The sequence below is a fragment of the Carassius auratus genome, chromosome 34 (assembly GCF_003368295.1).
Source record: "Carassius auratus strain Wakin chromosome 34, ASM336829v1, whole genome shotgun sequence".
Taxonomy (NCBI): Eukaryota; Metazoa; Chordata; class Actinopteri; order Cypriniformes; family Cyprinidae; genus Carassius; species Carassius auratus.
In genome coordinates, this window is record NC_039276.1 from 5,942,035 (window position 1) to 5,963,373 (window position 21,339).

The 21,339-nt window shown below is 37.4% G+C and overlaps 1 protein-coding gene across 3 annotated transcripts in view; it reads right to left on the bottom strand.

The window, feature by feature from the left end:
- LOC113053699 (carboxy-terminal domain RNA polymerase II polypeptide A small phosphatase 1-like) overlaps positions 1 to 21,339 on the bottom strand; it is a 28,453-nt gene that overhangs the window by 2,090 nt on the left and 5,024 nt on the right. Inside the window, exons 2-6 of one of the 3 annotated variants that reach the window (XM_026218958.1) lie at positions 11,236 to 11,390; positions 5,719 to 5,820; positions 3,482 to 3,538; positions 1,715 to 1,807; positions 148 to 333 (exon numbers count right to left, since the gene is read on the bottom strand). In XM_026218958.1, coding sequence (XP_026074743.1) covers positions 148 to 333; positions 1,715 to 1,807; positions 3,482 to 3,538; positions 5,719 to 5,820; positions 11,236 to 11,390 — 593 coding nt within the window. Of the gene's footprint in view, positions 1 to 147; positions 334 to 1,714; positions 1,808 to 3,481; positions 3,539 to 5,718; positions 5,821 to 7,442; positions 11,197 to 11,235; positions 11,391 to 21,339 lie in introns of those variants that run through there. The other 2 variants (XM_026218957.1, XM_026218959.1) reach the window with 2 other exon arrangements.

The following is a 21,339-nucleotide window of genomic DNA, read 5'->3' on the forward strand; positions in this document are numbered from 1 at the left end:
CTAATATGAATACTGAGACAAAGCAACAAGCAGTCTGTGTGTTTCCTTGGGAATTGAACCCACAACCTTTTTCACTGCTAACACAATGCTCTACCACTGAGCCACAGGAAAACATGTGCAAAAGAACAAAGAATGGCAGTAACGTACAGCATTGTCTGGGTGGAAGATGTAGGAGGCTGGCGAGTTGTCCACAATGATGACTTTGTTAAGATCCCTGCCTAGACGGCTTAGGTCCTTGACATAATTTCCACGGTGGAACACACAAGATTCCCGGAAAAGACGGCTTCGGAAAGCTCCCCACTTGTCCAGCAGATCCGAGACGGGATCAGCATACTAGAAAAACAGAATGTGACAGGCACGGTTAGACAGAGAGGCAAAAAAAAGTGCCAGTATCAAGTACAAAACCTGTGAATAGCTTTCTAAAATATAGCACTCCCACACCCATGAAATTACACAAGTCTTAAGTTGTTTTTGATTAGTGGATAAAGAAAACATTTCTTTAAATAATCCTCAATTAAAGACTCTATAAATATATATATTTGATTGCCATGCACATCTCGTCAGTAAAGCCAGTTATGTGCTTTCAGATGCATTTCATACACAATGAGTTAAACATGGCAAAGATATAAAAAATAATAAAAAAAAGACACTATTTTTTATATATATATTAGGGCCGGGACTTTAACGCGTTAATTGAGATTAATTAATTACACAAAAAATAACGCGTTAACTAAGATTAATTAATTACAGAAAAAAAAATTCCCGCATTTTTTATAACTTATTTTTTCACCGCGGAACGTTTCTCACTGGATGAGTTTCGGCGGACCGATTATACTGGAGCACCAACTAGCGTTCGCATATCACTGCAGCAGCACATTGAGCCTCAAGTATCACCTCAACGCAAAACATATAGCAGCTAGTGTGGACTTTACACTTTATGTTGAACTATGTATTATTTTGTTGGTGCAACAGTTTATGTTGAACTCTTTATTGTTTTGGCCAAGGTTATTGAGAGTTGGACTTAGTATGTTATGGCATATGAAGCAACAGAGAGATGTGTTCTAATAGTCAGTGTTTCCAATGTTCTGAATGTCATTGACAGTATTGTGTTTTACTTAAAAAAAAAAAAAAAACACTTTACAGAAGGTTCCAGCACCTATAAGCTTCCTGATTTTCTGTAATGTAATATTTCTAAATTGTTTCTAAATATGCTATTGCTACACTTCATGGCAAAAATTGCACTGGTCTGCTAGACTTGGTTGAACAAAAATAAACAATATTTTGTTGCTTAAGCTTATGCATTCAGTCATTATTTAATGGTATACTATAAATCCATGTGAAAAAAATTACTTCTCACTGTTCTCAGGTCAAATATTTATATGCGATTAAAATGCGATTAATTTCGATTAATTAATTACGAAGCCTCTAATTAATTAGATTAATTTTTTTAATCGAGTCCCGGCCCTAATATATATATATATATATATATATATATATATATATATATATATATATATATATATATATATATATATATATATATATATATATATATAAATCCATTTTAAAATCATTTGTTTTCCACAGCTGTGGGAACCCTTTAACCATCTTTAAATCTCATACATAGCGTACAGTAAGTAATGTTAAATCCTATTTATTAATAAACATATTGCTTAATACCTCGCATAGTGGAAAATCCTTTTGCATTTCTTACCTTGGCTAAGCTTGCAGTGAACAACACGCACTCGAACAGTTCACCCATCCGTTTGAGAAACTCGTCAACATGAGGTCTCTTCAACACATACACCTACATTCAGAAGACAGACAGAGGAAAAACTGTTCAAATATGAGTCATTACTGCAATGGATTCAATTCAGTTACTATCTGTAGCGGGAAACCCAGCATATGAGAAAAACTGGTGCTAAAACAGGTCACATTCATGATGATATATTACTAAATAAATAAGATTTATATTAGCATGCATTTTGATATGAAGCTTCATATAACGATGAGTTTTATATGATCGTACAACGTTAAACCCTGTTTTAAGAGAAGCAATAAAACGGGTTGTTTTGCTAGAGCAACTAGGTCAGCCAAGCTCGTTTATGAAGCTGGTGGTCTCATTCCTGAACCAAGTCATCCCGAATAGGCTTTCCTGACATTACAAGCCTATCCTGGATTACTTGAAACAGGCCAAAGCCTTATCGGTCTTCAGTCTCATGGTGTAACTGGGACTGTTGGCCTTTAAAGGGCCAAAGCACCATACTCTCATAGCCTGAGAGAACAACAGACACACTCTGAGGAGAGATTGATGGCCAGTGACTTCTCAGAAGCCGGTCAGGGTTTCTCCATTTCGTCAGGACCTAGAAATAGCCACCTGCTGCTCTGACCCATCAGTGGAGATGGCAACGATACTGTCAGGTAGCACACACAACTTAAATGGCAATACGTAAACAAGAGATAAAGTTTGTGTTGTTCAACACTGCGCAACAGTAGACAGACAAATAGAGGTCACAGGTTAACCTGGACTGCATTAGTAAAGAAGCTTGAATGCTGATTTTTTATTTTTTTTATTTTATATATATTATATATATCACAATTGTTCTGTTCTAATGAACAAATGACATTAAAATAAATGCTTATTCTGTGTTGGACAACTGCACCCCATTTTTTATGTATGTAGGAAGCAAGTAAAAACATGACAAACCCTCACATTATAATCAACAAAGCTGTGACTGCAGATGATCACAGCCTCACACACTGAGAACAGAAGTGATACTTAAAACGTTCATCCAATTAGGATGAGTAATGACAGGCCTACAGACTTTAAAAACCTTATGAGTCACCACTGCATTCATGTGTATAATGGGCTATGATTGGCTGCAATTCTCATCCATTGCCAAAACATGTAAATACATTATTTTGATTGAACACTGTAATTCAGGACTTTCAACCTGGAGTCTGGGAAATAAAAAAAAAAAAAAAAAAAATTTTTTTATCAAAAGCGACTTACGACTTACTTCAGGCTAAAAAAATTTTTACCTATCATGTATTCCCGGGGAATCGAACCCTCAACCCTGCGTCGATAGCGCAGTGCTCTACCAATTGAGATAGATAAATAAATAAATAGTAACATTACCTCTACAAGTTGGTAGAAAATGTTTTATTTTCCTAATAATATTGTATTTTTTTTGGCTTCAGTACAGTAAGAATATAAGGCCAAATCATAAAAAAAAAAAAATTATATATATATATATATATATATATATATATATATACACACACACACACACACACTTTTACTTTCAAGAAAAGTTTCTTCAAGATGTCATATTTCTAGGATATTGGCATCAAAATGGGTATCTTTCATTTTAACAGCAGTTATAATCTTGATCTTGTTTTTCCCAGTTGTTTTTCCAGCCTGACTTTCAGCTCCTTAATTATTAATGAACACCCTTCTATGAGAACAGGTTATGCTCACCTGATGTACTGTTCCATCAATTTCCACTGGAATGATAAAGTCAGCATTGTTTACCGGCTGGGAAGAAAAAAAACAAACAAAACTGAACAGTTGCAGTCAAAAGCACATATGTTCAATCTATATTGCAGGTGACTGGATCAATGACTGACAAGATGTTAGTGAACATGAAAGCCCCAGCAGGTTCCAGTCATTAATTTAAAACACTGCCACAGACCCTGAGAGTGCTCTTTAGATAGGCCTCGTAACTCAATCTCAAATGTTAAGATAATCACGTTTATGTGTTATAGAGATGTCAGGACAGCGTGACCTACATTCACAGATGTGGCATGATGTAATATCAAGCTGTCTTGTGCTAAAAGATCACACTTGTTTTACTTCTAACTTTAAAAGGAAAAATTCATCACAAACATGAAAAAAGGCCATAAAATCTGCCATGTGACTTTGCAGTACATTCTCTGTCTTTTAAAACCTTGACGTTTTTGTGAAGAACAGACTGACATTGAAGTCATAAATAAATATCAGACTAATGTGTGCTGGTGTCAGGTTTTTTTCTTTTTTTTGGTCCTTTCGGAGTTAGTGGTTACTCTGAACTGTTGCTCGTTACAAAGTGTAATTCTCCTCTTGTGTTACACAGTAAGTAAAACAAGAGCAACGTATAGATTTAAAACATGAGTGGAAAATAATGACATTTCTAATAATGACATGTTCATTTTTGGATGACCTACTTTTAAACAAACAGCTTATATTTAATAAACTCAATATACTCAAAGTTCACTTTGAGTATATTAGAGTCATTAGAACAGTGTCGCTGCGAAAACATTCCCTCTCTTCCTGGCTTTCCCAAATTGTGGACATAGCACATTAATGATGTAATGCATTAGGAGAAAAACATTCTTCCATAAGGAGTCAAACCAGGGAATGCCACATTTCTCCAGATAAGTGCATGCGTGTGTGTAAAAACAAACATTAAAGGTGCCATTAGACCAAAAGAAGCATACTGCACGTTCTCTAGTCAACTTGATGGTTTCCTCCGGCTGAAATAAGCTTACTTGTATTTACACTGGCACAATCAGCAAAACATTCTGCACCACTGTCAATTTGTATTTAAAAAAAAACAAATTATTTTATTGTTTTTCTGAGAAACGTTTCCTGCACCCTCCCATCATCTGCCACTGGTTGGACAAACAGAAAGTCTGGTCTCAAACTAACGCCATTGGTTGAGTTTGCTGCTGGTCAGGCAGCTCAAACAAAAATGATAGCTTGATAGCATCAGAGAGCCACAGTTTATACCAAAGAATGTATAAAAGTATGGATGTAGTGTCCGTGATGTCACTGGCAGTTTTCTGAAGAGCATTTTTGAAACTAAAAGTGGGCGAAGCGGGCCACTCCATCTTGGCAGTGCGTCACTCCCGGATAATTGAAAATGGGCAAAAAGGTGGGATGCAGGTTGCTGAAGCCACGCCTACCTGTACACACTGACACCGACGGCTGTGTCCGCAGCGGCAATCAACGTGTCACTCAAGTGGCCACGCCCTTAATTATGCAGAACTTTAAGGCTTTATATAATTTAAAGGGATGCCTCGTTAAAAAATTCACCCCACTCACAGTTGTCATGAAAATATATGGCAAAATAGACCTATGGGATTGAATCCCTTTTGGAGCCAGCCTCTAGCGGCCAGTTGACGATTTACAGTTTATGTCACTTCCATGTTGGCTTCACGAGAGAAACCAGGAGATTGACGCTTGGTTTGTACACTTTTCAGAGTTGTCTATGCACATTAAAGGATAGTTAAATCAGAAATGTAATTTCTCTCATCATTCGGTGATACTTTGAACAAGGTTTTTGTCCATATAATCAAATGTTTTTGTCCATATAATCAAAGTCGGTGGTGCCCAGTGTTCAAGAAACACTGAAACATTCTTCTAAATATTTATTTTCAATACAGCAGAAGAAAGCAAGTCTTACAGGTCAATGACAGAATTTTCCTTTTTAGGTAAACTATCCCTTAAAACCATCAAACAGGAGAACATCAGATAAATGACACTTCAGCTTTAAAGTTTGTGATGTGAATGCATGCAATGGTGTTAAATATCTATCTATAACTTTTGAGTCAAGTGTATCCCATATCCATGATATGATTAGTTGGACTGCCAACAGCACATGTGACATACAGTTAATTCACACCCGCCGCCAGCAATAAAGTGATGGAAAAACAGGGCTCAACACATTGACTTACCTTGAATGAACTGTGGACTAGTGTTTCATCCAGATCAATGACTACACAGATCTTCCCTACATCTTTAGACTTTATCTGTGGAAGAAGTGGCTTGGCTGGGACCTGTAATAAACATTTAAAGGACACTGGTAAATAAGTAGCTAAGTTGTCATTTACAACAACAAGCTATTTAATATTATAGCTTCTTATGTCACAGACACTATCATGCAAATAAAGACTGAAATTGCATGTCAGCTATACAAAATTTATGTTTTGGATTTTTGCATCTTATATTATGTATTTTAGTCTGTTTGTAGACACGAAACCTAGTTGAATGGATAAAATGGGGTAGGGCTAGCTGGTGCGACGCATGTACTGCATGATGGGCAGTAAAATGTGTCAACTGGTAAAGATTTTATTTGAAATTCTATACGTTTGCCTGAGTATCTATTGAGAGAGAGGGTTCCTTCACGCAAAACACTAAGCATGATGTGTCCACAATTTCAAGAGAATTTAAAACAAATATACATTTTAACACTAATTTAACTGTTTGAGTTCTTTTGTTTTAACTCGGGTACCAGCCTATGTCACACTTTCATTTATTGTTCTGTGTAGAAAATGTAGAAAAATTAAATAGAAACAAATATTTTTAATATATTTCATTCATTGGAAGTCACCCTGTGGGTTAGGTTTTTCATTTGAGCACAGTAATTTCTGTTTTGTTGTTTTTTGGGATTCAAATGGTTTTTCACACACACACACACACACACACACATATATATATATATATATATATATATATATATACATATATATATATATATATATATATATATATATATATATATATATATATATATACACATACATACATACATACATATATATATACAAATACATATATATAAATACATATATATATATATATATATATATATATATATACATATACATACAAACATACATACATACATACATATATATATATACATACATATACATATATATATATATATATATATATATACACATTATATATATATATATATATAAAAACCATAATATAAACATACTACCCCTACTGGGGCTGGACTATTATTATTTTTTTTTTTTTAAGAAATCTCTTTTTTTAACTGTCTCCAAACTTTTGCACAGTAGTGCACAATTAACATTATGCAAATACACCATGATAAGACTTTGGTCGCAGAGCCTAACCAAACGGTGTATTAGTTATAGACATGAGTATCCATAAGGGGGCATAAGGTAGCTCTTTTAGCACTAGCATTCCATAAGCAGAGGAAGATCAAGTGACTTGCTGCAGCTTGGTTGGGATATCAAAGCTGCTGTCCAACCAATTTTTCATTGAAAAGTTCACCGTGCACACACAGTCTGAAACAGACTCTGCCCTACGTTTACAGAACGAACATCTCAAGACCTGCAGGCTCTTCTGGATTCATTACCAAGTCGAAGAGTGTACAGATGACTCTGATTTAAATAACAGAACATAAGACATGGAATCAGATCCCAGGATGGCATCTTGTTTTAGTTCTGTTGCTACGGACTACATAATAATTAGAATCCCAAGCAAAAACAGATATGGCAAAAAAAGTCTGGCAACTCATAACAGAATAGACTAATTGTGTTCTTTTGCAAACAAAATGTTTTGACTTTGAACGATCAAATTCATGCATAGACTTTTCAACTCCTTAATTCAATGAACAAGTGTCTCCCCTAAGAAAAGGTACCTGATCTCTGGGTGGAAGACAGAATTCACAATCACAGTCCTCTGGGTACTCTTCGTCTTCAGATACATCACTCTCCTCATAAGAATGACTCTGTTCACAGTTTTTTTGGTCGGACTTAAATAACGTGTCTTGTTCAGATGTTTCACTTCTTGCAACTTGATGCATAAGTTCCTCTAATTTGTCATTTTTCTGGTGCTGCTCAGACAGACCATCAGCTCCAGGAGGATCAAGAAGCCCACAGGGGTCTTTTGGCTCGGTGTTGGCCTCTTGCTGACCATCTGATACCCAAAGAGTGCCAGTCTCTGCTTTTGACTGCTCTCCAGAGGCAAATGAAACCAGCTGATCAGCAGTTGGGGTCTCTCTACCTTCGTCACGTTCCTCAGAACATCCCATAACATCCTCAAAGTCAAAAAGGTTTGTTTCATCATCTTCAGTAGTTTCAATCTCTCCACAACAAGGTCCATGAGCCCCCTCAGTTTCATCAAAGTCAGAGTTTATCTCCTTGAGTTCATTGATTTCAACCACAGAACTGAGATCTTGTATATTTTCTGTGTTCTCAGAAGTGTAATTTTCAGTTAAACCCTGACTGACCTCAGTTTCCAACAATGTACTTTCTTCAACAGGAGATTCTGAAGTTTCAGCTCCTTTAAATGTGTCCTTCACAGCACACAATCCTGTGGAATCATCAGATATACTGTCGAAAGCATTTTCAACCCCTTCTTTAAGTCCATAAGCTTGAACAGCAGCGACACAGGACCCTTGCACATCCATATCAACATGGGGTTCAATGACCTCTCCATTTTTGTGGCAAAGTTCATCAAACCTGCCCTCAGAATACAACAAGAAGCATTCATCCATAAAACCAGGCCCATAATCTTCAGTTTCATGGACCTCATCTGGTTTGGCACATTCATGGATCTGACCCAGGTCGAGTCCAACAGCTACAGCTTCAGCATAAGTTTTGCTGCTTTCTTTTCCTGTCACTTGTCGCTTGGAATCAATCTCACACACTTCTTCACAAGCACCTAACCTTTCCTGTGTATACATACTGTAGTTCTTCTCCTTACCTTCATCAAGGTACTCATCTGGCTGTAGAATTTGAATCAAGTACTCATCATCCTCCGTAAGATTTTCCTTATCACATGGTTGATCTGAGAAGATTTCAAACGATTCCGACTCAACAAAACTTTTGAATGATTCAGTTTCAGAGCTACCTTGACTTTTACCATCCACGCAGTCACCATACTCCTCCTCGCTTGATTCATCTGAAGAACCTGCTGCTGTGGTCGCTGTATCCAGGGAGATGACCACATTCGAGTGGTGTTCAAACTTAACCTCCTCATCATCAGCAAGTTGAAAAGATTGAGGAGTTTCATCATTACACAATTTCCCGGTCTCCATCTCATCACACTTTCTACATAGCTTCCTACATGTATCCAAAGCTTGAACTTCACGCTTGCAATCTACGACTTCAGGGATTTCTACCCCTCCATTTGACTCAAGGATTTCAGCAGCAAGACTTGAAGTCTCCTTATTATGCCTCAAAAGATCAGCAAGAAACCGAGAAAGCCAACGAGCTTCAAAGGTTTCCATTGATCCAGAAAACATGGCATCGGACTGAGATGGTTTCCTTACCTCAGTTCTGCTGCTATGATTAGCCAAATTTTCTTTGGTAACTTCAGGGATGTGAAAGACAGAGCTGTGTGTTCTTGAAGACTCTTCTGCAAGTCTGCTTTGATGTGGGCCCTCAGAATGGTCAGTGGGTACAGCGGGAGTGCATTGTTCACGCACATAACCTTTCTCAAAACTCATCCCACAGCTTGTGCATTGCTCTAAAACCTTAAAACATAGAGAGGATTCGCTGGGCTCAGAGAGTTCGTTACAGTCCTGATGCCCTTTAGTTGTGGAGTCAAAGGTCCAACTACAATCAAAGGTCTCATGTGAACAAGTCCAATCATCTAGGCTGTTTAACAGAACTCTGTCATCAGCGGTGTCCATTTGCCCAGTAAGCTGTGTGTGCTCAAGGGACACACAGTGGTCAGATGGCTTACTTTTTATATAGTCCTGACACAGTTCAGTGGATTCAAAATGTGTGGCATGGTATTTCTCAAGCTTGTTTTGATTGTTAGGTTCAGACTGTTTAGATGTCTCGCAGTCTTCAGAATCTAGTTCAACTACACCATTTTGATCAGATATACTGTCTTCAGGACTGCCGTTTTCACACTTTCTGCACTGTTCCTGAAACCCTCCATCACATTCAGAAAGCATTTCATGATCTGAATGATATAATTGTGAGGACTCAACATTAACTTGTGGAAAAGAATCACAAAGATCTCTCTCCGTTACTAGTTCTGCATCATCTTGTGGTAAAGTTTCACAATCATCTAAGTTCATCTGGGACAAATTGATTTCTTCTGCATTATCAAGGTGCAAACAGTCTGGGCTATACTTTACCGGTTCTGCATCATCTTGCAGAATAAACTCACAAAGGTCTGAGCTCATCTCCGATGAGTTTAACTGTACTGCATCATATTGTTTAAAAGAGTTACAATTACCTAGTCTCATCTCAGTTAAAATGATCTGTTCTGGATCATCTTGTTGAAAAGACTCACAATCATCTAGGCTCATCTCAGATAAAGTTAACTGTTCAGCATCATGTTCAGAAATCTCACTTTGATCACTTATCTCGAATGCAATGCTAAGTGCATTTTGGCTTATGTCAACCAAGTCAACTGAGGAACTGCTTATTTCAAAACACTCACTGTGCTCAGAGCAGCTGTCCAACAAAGAGCTGTATCCAGATGAACAAGACCGATATGAAAATTCACCATTGATTTGACCATTTTCAAAGCAAATCCCATCAGCGTCTTTCACCTCGATGGCACTTTGGTGTGCCGTGGTTTCAAAAAGTGCTTCTTGTTCTGTGCTCAATTCTGCAGCACGTTCCAAAGGCTGGTTTTCCTTTTTAGGATTTCTTTGTCCAGAGACCTCAGAATGGTCAAAGCATAGTTCAGCGGGCATGTTTACTTCAGAGTGCTTGCTTTTAAAAAAGGCAGAGGATTCCAAGTATTTAGTAATGTTGCTTTCGGCAAAAGACATCCGTTCTCCAAAACCCTGGCAAATGTCAGAAGAAGGGAAACACTCCAAACATTCTCCCATAAGTTTGCTTTCTCCAGAGAGCCTGCAAGGAGAGTCAGAGATCTGAAGGGGTTCGTTGAGCCCACAGCCTGCCTGAGACACCAGCAGCAATGTGCACGTTGACATGACAGAGGGGTTGAGACTCCACTGAACCCTGCACTCAGCCCGCCTTCAGGACACCTACCAATTTATTTTGGTGCTTCAGAGACGTGACAAATAACTCCTGGTGTATCAAATCACTATAAAAAGCTGAAGTAAGGCATAAATCTGAATCAGACACCTACAGCGTCTTGACACCTGATCTACTTGTAGTTGTTCACAGCCATGCTTTTTTCCCTGAATAATAAGTTAATTGGAATTATGAGTGGCAACAGTTTTTTTTTTTTTTTTTTTTTTGCTGAAGAGTATTTAGGGTCTCTGGTACATGAATGCAAATGTGATTAATTTTCATCATGCTATATTCAACTCGTAAACAGGAAAAGAATTGCGCAAAAGCTAGCTTGAGGTTTTGGTTTCCTCACTATCATAGCTGATCATATGGCTCTCGGCCCATTAACCACGGGCTAGCCAGTATTCAGAATACACTAGAGTGTACAGGGTGGGGAGGCAATGGGACATCAAAATAATAAGTTACCAAAACAGAAATAACACTTACTTTTGAGGTGGTTCCATTCTCTTCCACCAGCAGCGGGGCGTTGTTATTGACAGGCACGTGATCCGTTTCGTCATGACAAAGGCAGCAGAAGAGACTGTGGAAAATACCACGACTGCGGGGTTTCTTCGATGAGGATGCAGCATGTGGAGAGGCACCTGGGAAACGAGAAGCAATCATATCACACCAACAGCTACCCTGCTGTTCACCGTCAAATATCTTTGTATACATGATACACTTGTTATGAGATTACTGTATTCCTATGCATGTACAAATGATCGGTAATAACTGGTCTTATATTACATAAACACAGATGAGTGCAAACATCAGAATAAAACAAATGGATACAGAAACTTGCCAAAACATTTTTGTAATTATATATCGTACCTTAAATTAACACCAAATCCTAAGAATGTCTAAGTCACATTTTGAAATATTGATTAAAACAAGCAGTGTTCTTACAGTGTTGTAAAATCTTTCACTGAAAGCCTTTCCATAACTGCTTTTTTAACTGTATAGGATGAAACAACGTCTATGGATTTCTGAAAGGGTGGAGTGGAGCTTTTATTGGAAACACATGTCACGCCCATGAGCTCCCCAAAACTTATTACAGAATCTAAAAATCAGCATACGCCATACAACACCAATGCTTTGGAGTCTGAAACATTTTGAGGGGGAAAAAAACTATTTTACATACTTGTTCTGCACTAACTATTCAACCACTAAAAAATTATTAAATAGGCCTAGCACATAAAAACATTATATCAACTCTTAAGTTAACTGTAAGACTGCTCTGAAGTATTAAAATATTTTGATTTGGCTTTAATACGGCAAGAATAAAAAAGGCAAATTGTTTAATTTCACGGGTCTTTAAATTATATCACACTTTTCTTTAAATAATATGAAAAAATTATCATATCATATATGATTTTTTTTTTTCATGAAAATAGTGACTTCCAGTTTTACCAAAATTTTTGACATTATTTTAAATTTGTTACTAAAAAATAAGAACAAAGATAAACATAACAAACACATAATATACAAATAAAACAGTGTTTTATTTTTCAGGTACAGTAGGTATATTTAGTTGTAGCAGTAAAGAAATGGAATGAATAAATATAAACTGTAATATAAACCAACTGTATTAAAGTTCTTAAGTCAAGAGCAGTGAGGGATTTTTATCTGTTTTTTTGTTAACCATTAAAGGGATAGTTCACCCAAAAATGAAAATTATGTCATCATTTACTCACTCTCAAGTGGTTTTTAACCTGAATGAATTTCTTTCCTCTGTTGAACATAAGTTATTTTGAAGAATGTGGGCAACCAAACAGTTGCTGGTCCTCAGTGACTTTCATGGCGTTTTTTTTTTTTTTTTCCCAGTTTGTTTACCCACATTCTTCAAAATATATTTTTTTTGTTCAGCAAAAATTTAATACAGGTTTGGGACCACATGAGAGTGCATAAATAATGATTTTTTTTTATATTTTAAATGACAAGTGGCAGCATGTTTACTACAATTAGCCTGCTGTCACTTTAAGACCTGCTCGCATCTAATATAGTACAGACACGTATTTGTTTTTCTCTCAACTGTGTACTTTTACTTTCGACATAACCAAGTGTTTATATGTAAAACTTGAGTGTTGAAAATATATAATCTCCTCTATATTTCAAGGGAATTGCTTTGCAAAGGGTATTATCATCATATTTGAGGGTTCTTGGCATCGAATAGTTTGAAAATCAGTGTTAGGGTACACAAACACAAAATGATTAGAAATGACTATGCCTGCTGTTTTCTAATAAGCAAGATATTTGTCACCAAATACAGCAGACAGAGACACAGTATCCGTGAATGGTGACACATAACAGGGAATCCACGTGATTATGGATCTATGTTGGGCTCAGGGCAACAGCACAGCCCTGGGCAACTTACAAGAGCGAACAACAGTGACGAAAGCTGGACTTTGCAAGACAAAATCTTTGACAAATGAGGCCAAGATGGCCAAGGCAGCTGTCAACAGGGAAGATTAGCAAGCCATTCAAAATTCAAACTTAAAGCTCATGTATCAAACCGAGCTGTAATAAACAAGTTAGTTAAAACATCCAGTACTTTTATTTAAATACCAAAAGCACATTATTGTAACCGTAAACGAATGTGATCAGAAACTAAAGGCTGAGTTTTCGTTTTAAATTTAGAGTAGCCTATTAGATTTATCTTCAATTTCGATGTGTCCTTTAACATAAAAGTTGCCCTTAAAACCAAACTTAACCCAAAGAACATATATGCCGTGAGCTGCCAGCCCATCATCAGGATATAAAACACGTCTCTTGACCTTCAAACATAAGATATACATCGACTTGTCAACGATGCCACACACACGCTAACCGTGCAAGTGACCCCCTGTAAATATCCAGAGAATCTGACAGGTCATAATAGTGATACATGGCTAAGCGAGCACACCTGCATCCCGGCACAGGACGGGAGAGTGACAGATTTACAAAAGTGAAAAAAAGGGCAGGTGAAGAAACTGCATCCATCGCTTCACGCTGACTCCAATGATATTATACATCAGAGTACTTAAAATAGCACACGCGGGCAGCTGTTGACAGTGGTTAGTGATGGCATTCTACACAAATATAGACCACACCATAAACGGAATCGCAAAACAAAACTTTGTTGTGTTCCCAGCGCAGGGACGGGAGGGAATGGCTCAACCATATGTTTATCTCATGCTGTACATACGATACCTTGATGGACACTTTGATGAAAGACCGAAAAGCTGTAACCTATTAGCTTGAAGCAACAAACCCCAACTTGTAAACAGAAAAAGACCAAACAGATCTGGCAGAGACAATTATAAGGAAAACTTGACTCCTTGGCGTTCTATAATGAGACTGATAATTAGGCTTCAACTTTTTCACCCCAGCCAGTTTAGTTTCTGTCCACATACTTGAGGGTGGCTTGTCTGGGTCCCAGAGGGTCCCCCCATGCTATTCCAACCCCGACGGACAGAGGCCACTCAGTGACTGACTTTACGTTGGTGACATGCAATCCTACTTTATGAACTCGCAACTTGTTTCATGCCACCCCTCGATGAAGAAGGGAAGCTAATTTAGGTGACATTGCACATACTTTGCAGGAGTCCAATGAAGGGATCTAGACTAACTTAAAAAAACTTTAACTTTTGTCCAATTAAATGCACACTTAAAATCAATAATTTAAGATTACTACAACAATATACACAACAACGTTACAAGGGAAAACAGTGACTTTTTCATACAACCAAGGATCATTATATTTTACACAGATAGAAAAGTCCATAATTTATGAATTATAGTTTGCATATACTGTGGTATCTATACTGTGGTATTGTTACTGCATCTAAGTATCATGTTATATATATATTACAACATGAAATACCACAGTATTATCATGGTATGTCCAAATTAGTACTGAAACAATACCATAAAACTTTCTTGATGGTTTCTTGAAAGCAAACATTGGTTGTGGAAAAAATAATGTGTAAAGCTGTGTATATATAATATATATATATATATATATATATATATATATATATATATATATATATATATATATATATATATTTAAAAAGCAGTAAAAAAAAAAGTTATAGAAAATTATGAGAGGGTCCCTGAAATAATGTATAATCAATTTTTCAGCTTGAAATTTACACTAATGTTCAACGGTTTAGGCAATTGATTTTCTTTTGTATGTGTTTGAAAAAAGGTGCATTTATTTGGCCAAATACAGTACTGTAAATATTAACTGTGATGGTGAGATCAGATCTCTATGTGGAGCACCGGCTGTTGTCAGACTGCTTGTGCATTCAAAAATATCACTAGATTATAATTAAAATTAATGGCAAAATGAATGTTTGCAAATGTAAACTTATATTTTCTACTGACACACTACTGCAAAAGATATAAATAACTGGCGGAACGCCATCCTTTGGGGTGAAAATACTAACATGCCTAAGACTTTTGCACAGTAGTGCATGTATAAAGTAAGTGTAATTAAATTAAGTATATTTAAATAAGTATAATAATATAAAGTATGCATTTTTATGTGTTAAGGGCTAGATTTTCGCTGGAGGAAACAGCTGTGGTGTGACGAGCGGTGACAAGCGAAAACTTTACAGTAGATGAGAGACCTACTGCTCCCTCATAACCTTTTGTAAACCGTATTTATGACAAAGAACTGCACAGATACAGATATTCTAACAATCTACTGATAAACACACCTTGTGTCCCTTTTTTCTTTTTTTTTAGTCCGCTTGCGCCACTTCACCACGGTCTGCGGACTGAAAGACGAGGAGGAGACAGGTCTGCCGCCATTTTTATATGAAATTTAAGGGACTGACTCTGAGGCGATCACAAATTTGTGTGTAGTTCATGGAGCTAAATGCTACAGCCCACTAAAAAAATCAGAGGGACGCCCAAGCTTCTTGTGTACATTTCAGAGAACCAGGACAAATATTTCAACTGATCGCTCAGGCATTTAAGATGCACCGAAATCTACGCTCTGATTTGGCTTGATGCATACCTGTTCCATAGGTACCCAAACCCTACTAAAAGGGGTCAAACCCACTCACTGCCTAATGGCAAAGTAGTCAGTACTAGAAAGGCAACACAAGAGAAACAGAGCAGATCTTCAAATGACAGTCTTGCCGAGCATGAGAATCCCTCCGGAGGCCCCAGTGAACTCACTCACTCTCCCTCCCTGTCTCCCTCTTGCACACACTCACGGGAATGCAGCCATAACTCTGGCCCATAACTCTGCTGCACTGTGCCCGGTCAAACCAAAATAGGAACAGGAAGTGTGAGGAAGTGAAGTAAGAGCCACCACAAGGCAATGGAAGGCCCACACTGACTCTTCATTGTGTCCCGCCTCTGACTTCCATCAGGCAGATCATGTTCTATGAGCAAACAAAACAGGCAAAGAACAGCGAAGGCTTGGAACACCATGCAGACATAATCCACAATGCCGTGCAGACAGGGAGGGATTCCGATCACTGACCACATCCACTGACCCAATTTGCTTGGACCATAATGCCTTCCAAGACAGGAAATAACAAAAAGGCTTTTGAAATATTAGGAATATTTGGCATATGCAAGCAGACTTGTCAATTCAGCCTAGGCAGCTGTCAATCCCAAACATGGACAAATAGGGCACAGCTTTGAAGATTGGCCTTTCTAAAAATACAGTACTATAACAAAGTGGTGAACAGGTGCTTGGTCTCTGTGCCGAAAATGTATCCGATGGTTCTGGACAATGTCTTGGCACGTTTTTAACAGGACCACGCCAAAAGCTAAGCCTTTTTAAACAACATCATCCAGTGACAGATCTTCTATGTCAGTGCACTAATCAGTGCACCTATATTAATCCAGATACTGAAATGTTCCTTAGCTCAAAGACCAAGCTGTTAAGAATATGATTATTGAATTATGCAAGCAGTCTGGGTGTTGTATGGCTAGACGCAACACGTTAGAGTCAGAGTTTAGTCTAACTCCAGTATCCAGGAAAAGACTTCAGCCATGCACTGATTTTAAGGATTTTTTTTTTTTTTTGATGCATAACTTGCACTTGAAGTTACACTGTTTTATGCAACTTTCCTTCCACTTTTATTATTATTATTTATTTTACTGAAATAAAGTGCATTGAAAATTCCATTCAACAGTAAAAAATCATGATAGCAATGTCAAGGTCATGGGTTTGATTCCCAGAAATTGCATGAACTGATTAAATGCAGACCTTGGTGCAATGTAAGGTGCTTTGGATGAACCGTTTTGGAGAATCTGATGTTTCCCCATTCAAAGAGATAGAAGCTGCACTTGGATGCCCGAGAAGCATTTCAAAGATGGCCGCCAAGTGACATGACATGTCTTAAAGAGACTTTGATTTTATCATTCTTGTGCTGCCAGAAAGAGATAGGAAAATTTAGTTTTCCTGCAAAATCTAATTAATTCAAAAACCAGCTTAAAGGGGGTCGCACACCGGACGAGAAGCACAACGCCGCATCGTGCCACGTCTTTAAAATTCGAACACATTATTCTCTATAGCCCCTTTCACACTGCACGTCGGACCCGCAATATTTCCGGAACATTGCCTGGTCGCCTTCTGTGTGAAAGCAACCACGTCCCAGAACATTGCGGTAATCGATCCGGAACGAGCGCTGTGTGAACAAAAGCCAGATCTAATTCCGTATCGAAGTGATGACGCGCGACTCTTTTACCAGCTGTTTTGAAGGAAGATCAACATTCGCGACGAAAACATATGTGCAAACTGTAATGAAGCAGAGATCAGTTAGTTCCTCGCTTTCCGCGCTGACGCCAAGATCGTTTGCTTGCTTCAGTTAAAGTATAACGTGCCAAGCGTTGTCGACTCGTACATTACACGTCACGCGCTGATGTCACGTGTCGTTACGGGATCTTCAAGGGTTGTGTGTGAAAGCACGCACATATATCGGGTCATCACTGGCAGTGTGAAAGTGCCAAATCTAGCGACCAGGGAACAATTACAGGAACACTTTACCCCTGTATTTGCCGGAATGGCAGTGTGAAAGGGGCTTATGAGTGTACACACACCGGCGGCGCCATTCGCCGTCTGTTCGCGGCGCCCAGCTAAATATTAAAGTATTGGCCTGTGTAACATTTGCCTGTCAATTAAGCTTTTATCAATTCAAATCATATATTTAAAATAATAATAATAGATTAAGTTAAAACTCACCCATCTTGCTGCGAAATTGAGCTCACGCATATATAATGTGCGCGTCCGGTGTGCGATTCCTCGAGTTGTCCTACATGTGGCGCGACGCAACGCGGCGCTTCTTGTCTGGTGTGCGACCGCCTTAATGAGCAGTTTTACTAACAAGCTTTATTCTTCATCAACAACATAAACAACTTTTGTTTGACAAGCTACATCCTTCAAGGTTGGAGCCTTTCTGTGACTTTGGTTAGACACGTACTCATAACCAGGACATAAAGCGATCTATAACAAAGCAATAGTGACACATAGTACACATTTTTTACTCCAATAAATAGGGCTGGACAAAAAAACAAAAAAACATTTTGATTAATTGTTATTTTAAATGACATCGATTCAATATCAAAAGGGAGGGGAAGTCGTGGCCTGGTGTGTGCACTTTGGATGGGTTAAAGGCAGAGCACGAATTCTGAGTATGGGTCACCATACTTGGTTGTATGTCACTTCACTTAAAAAGCAATGAATCAATCTTTTCCGGTATTTATTTCAGCAAACATTTAAGCCGTTGTTAACTGAAAAGATGCGCAAATCCACTTCATTTTCAGCGTTTATTTGCGCATATTCTCAGTTAACAGGTGCTCTATGTGAAATCACGCACCTGAGGGAATTTACAGCTCATTAGAGAACCAGCTTTACTGACGAGATGTGAATTAACGATCGGCCAATCGTGATCAGAGCAGCCCTAGTATAACATTAAAATATTATTACATGCCTGCACGTTTTATATTTTTATATATTATTTTAGACCATTCCTGATGATTTGAGAAGGCTAAATTGATCAAACATAGGCCATGATCAGCTCACTCTCTGTGCTTGGTAGTTACTTAAAAAACAATTTTTGTGATGGTCCTTTAATTTTTAGATATTTAAGACGCAATGTTTTCAGTTTATTGATGATCTGACTCCTGTGAATGCATTGCTCTCGGAGACAATGGTTAGTTATTTTATCATACGTTACTGCATCACCAACATTTCCTCTCAGATGACGACAAATGTCTTAACTCGCCCAGATTAGGAGAAGCGCTTTAATTTCGCAGTTGCTCCAATTGGATGACATTTCTTTTATTTTCATAAACAGTGATGGAATGCGTCACATTGTTATGATTGGCCTAGAGTAGACATCTTACGTCACCGCGTTCTGAACTCATACGTGCTCATACCGGTAATTATCCTTCTGCATTCACACACAGCAGAATTCTGGCAATTTACTGGTAATGTTACAACTTCTCATACCGGTAAATTGCTGGATTGAATTTACCAGTATTTTTTTAAAGATCGTGTTCAAACATTATCTCTTTGGGGCAATTTAACGGTAATTTCCCGGAAAAGTCTGTATGTGTGAAAGGGCTTATTGTAACAACAATGCTACTACCACTACTATTAATAAATATGAATTAATCTTTATTTTTAAAATTAATAATCACATTTGTTTTCTTTTTAATATTAACAGTAAACCTCTGTTGTGCAGCACTGTTTGCCAAAAGATAAAAGGGTTTTTCATCTGATTAGAGTAAATTAAATTGTTTTATCGCTTCATCTGATTACCAAAAAAATTAAGAACATTTTATAGTGCCCTATTATGGTTTAAAAAATAATAATAAAAGGTTTAAAAAACAGGCCAGTGGCTATTAATTTCTTTTTATAAATTCACCATTTGTAAACTTTAAAGCACTAGTAAGAATGAGCTGAAAATTTTAAACCTATCAGCAATTTTTTTGCATTATGCCATTATTTTGGAAAAAGTAAAAATTTAGGGAAATAATCTGTGAAGGCCAAAAAAAAAAATCTTACTGTTGTGCTTTACAAACTGAATAACATGCTCCATTACAACATACTATGAATAACACCAATTTGCTTCCACCATGATTGTTCAAGAATGACTTCTGAGTTTGAAATGTGTTCAAAAACATCCAGAGTTTCCTACTGGTAATTATGACTTTGCAGTGGCATTCAAGAGTCCAAAACTTGTGACCACAACCATTACGACATGACCTCAAAGCAGTAGCATTGTCTGCTAAATTGGGAGTATAGATTCTCAAAACAAGATAATCCAGGGATTCCTCGTAAGCATCAGGGTATGGTGAAACAAGCCATACATGAAGAACTGAACGATGCTGCTGGACTCACACATGATGGTGGGCTCTTTCATGTTTACAGTACATGCCAGGGCACTAATTGGGTTACTTTGATGTGGTCCGACTTGCTTATCTCCCTTTCAGAACAAACATAGCCGAATAAAAGCCGATTAAAATGAAACACTGGACTGAAGGCCGAATGTCAAACATGTTTTTTTTGCATTTTTCCTCCTTGTAAGCCTATTTTTAGGGGTTCACAACATTTATCCATTATTTTGATTTCAAATCCAAACATTGTCATTAAAAATACTTTTTCAGCATTGCAATTTTTTTTTACAGTACAGTAACATGTTACAGTAATGTTACAACACGATATAAGCAATATATTCAATGCTTTTTACTTTTGCATTTACTTCTAGACTAATAAATTCATTTGCTCAAGCAATTGTTAAAACATTTAATCTACCTTTCTAACATCATAAACTTAACATTGACAGAAATAGTCAGCTCTACTGCCTTTTCTTTTGCACTTAAATCTTTATTACAAGCAATCCTGTGGTTCAAGAACTTGGTTTTCCTACCTCCAAGAGTGCCATCTATTATTGCCTTCTTTATATAAAAGTGCTCTTTCCCTTTAAACCTAGCCAAAAAGCCATGTGTTGATTGTGAAACACAGTAGAATTTAATTAAATGCATGTATTGTGTAATTACTACATTTTCGTGTCAATCCATGTTCATATTTACTGAAAACAATACACTGTTACTTTAATTTAGCGCTTGCAGCACAGCAAAAAAATACTGTACTGTAGCCATGTGCATGGTGAACATTTTAATCCATTAACATGAGCGCGGACAAAATACACACCACATATGCACTGCAAACATGTGTGTACGCTGCGAGTGTGCATGAGCAGGTCTCCAGGAGAGTGCGCAAGCACTGAATGGTAAAACACTGGCAAGAATTTAAAAGAAATGCAATTTATAAACTTTAGTGATGAAATGACACTCCCTTGACTGTGCAAGTGACAATTTCCTGTGTCAACTGTGCAGCTCGCTTACAGACAGACGCGATGCGTGGTGATCTGAAACCATTTGAGCATTTTGAGAGAAAGAGTGAGTGATTCACGCTCGCTTTTTATAAAATTATGTCTCATACAAGGTTTTCAAATTACTTAAGTTATTTAACGAAAAAATATAAAAGGTGAGTACCTTCAGCATTATAATTATTTGAACCGCGCCGGACAGAGACTG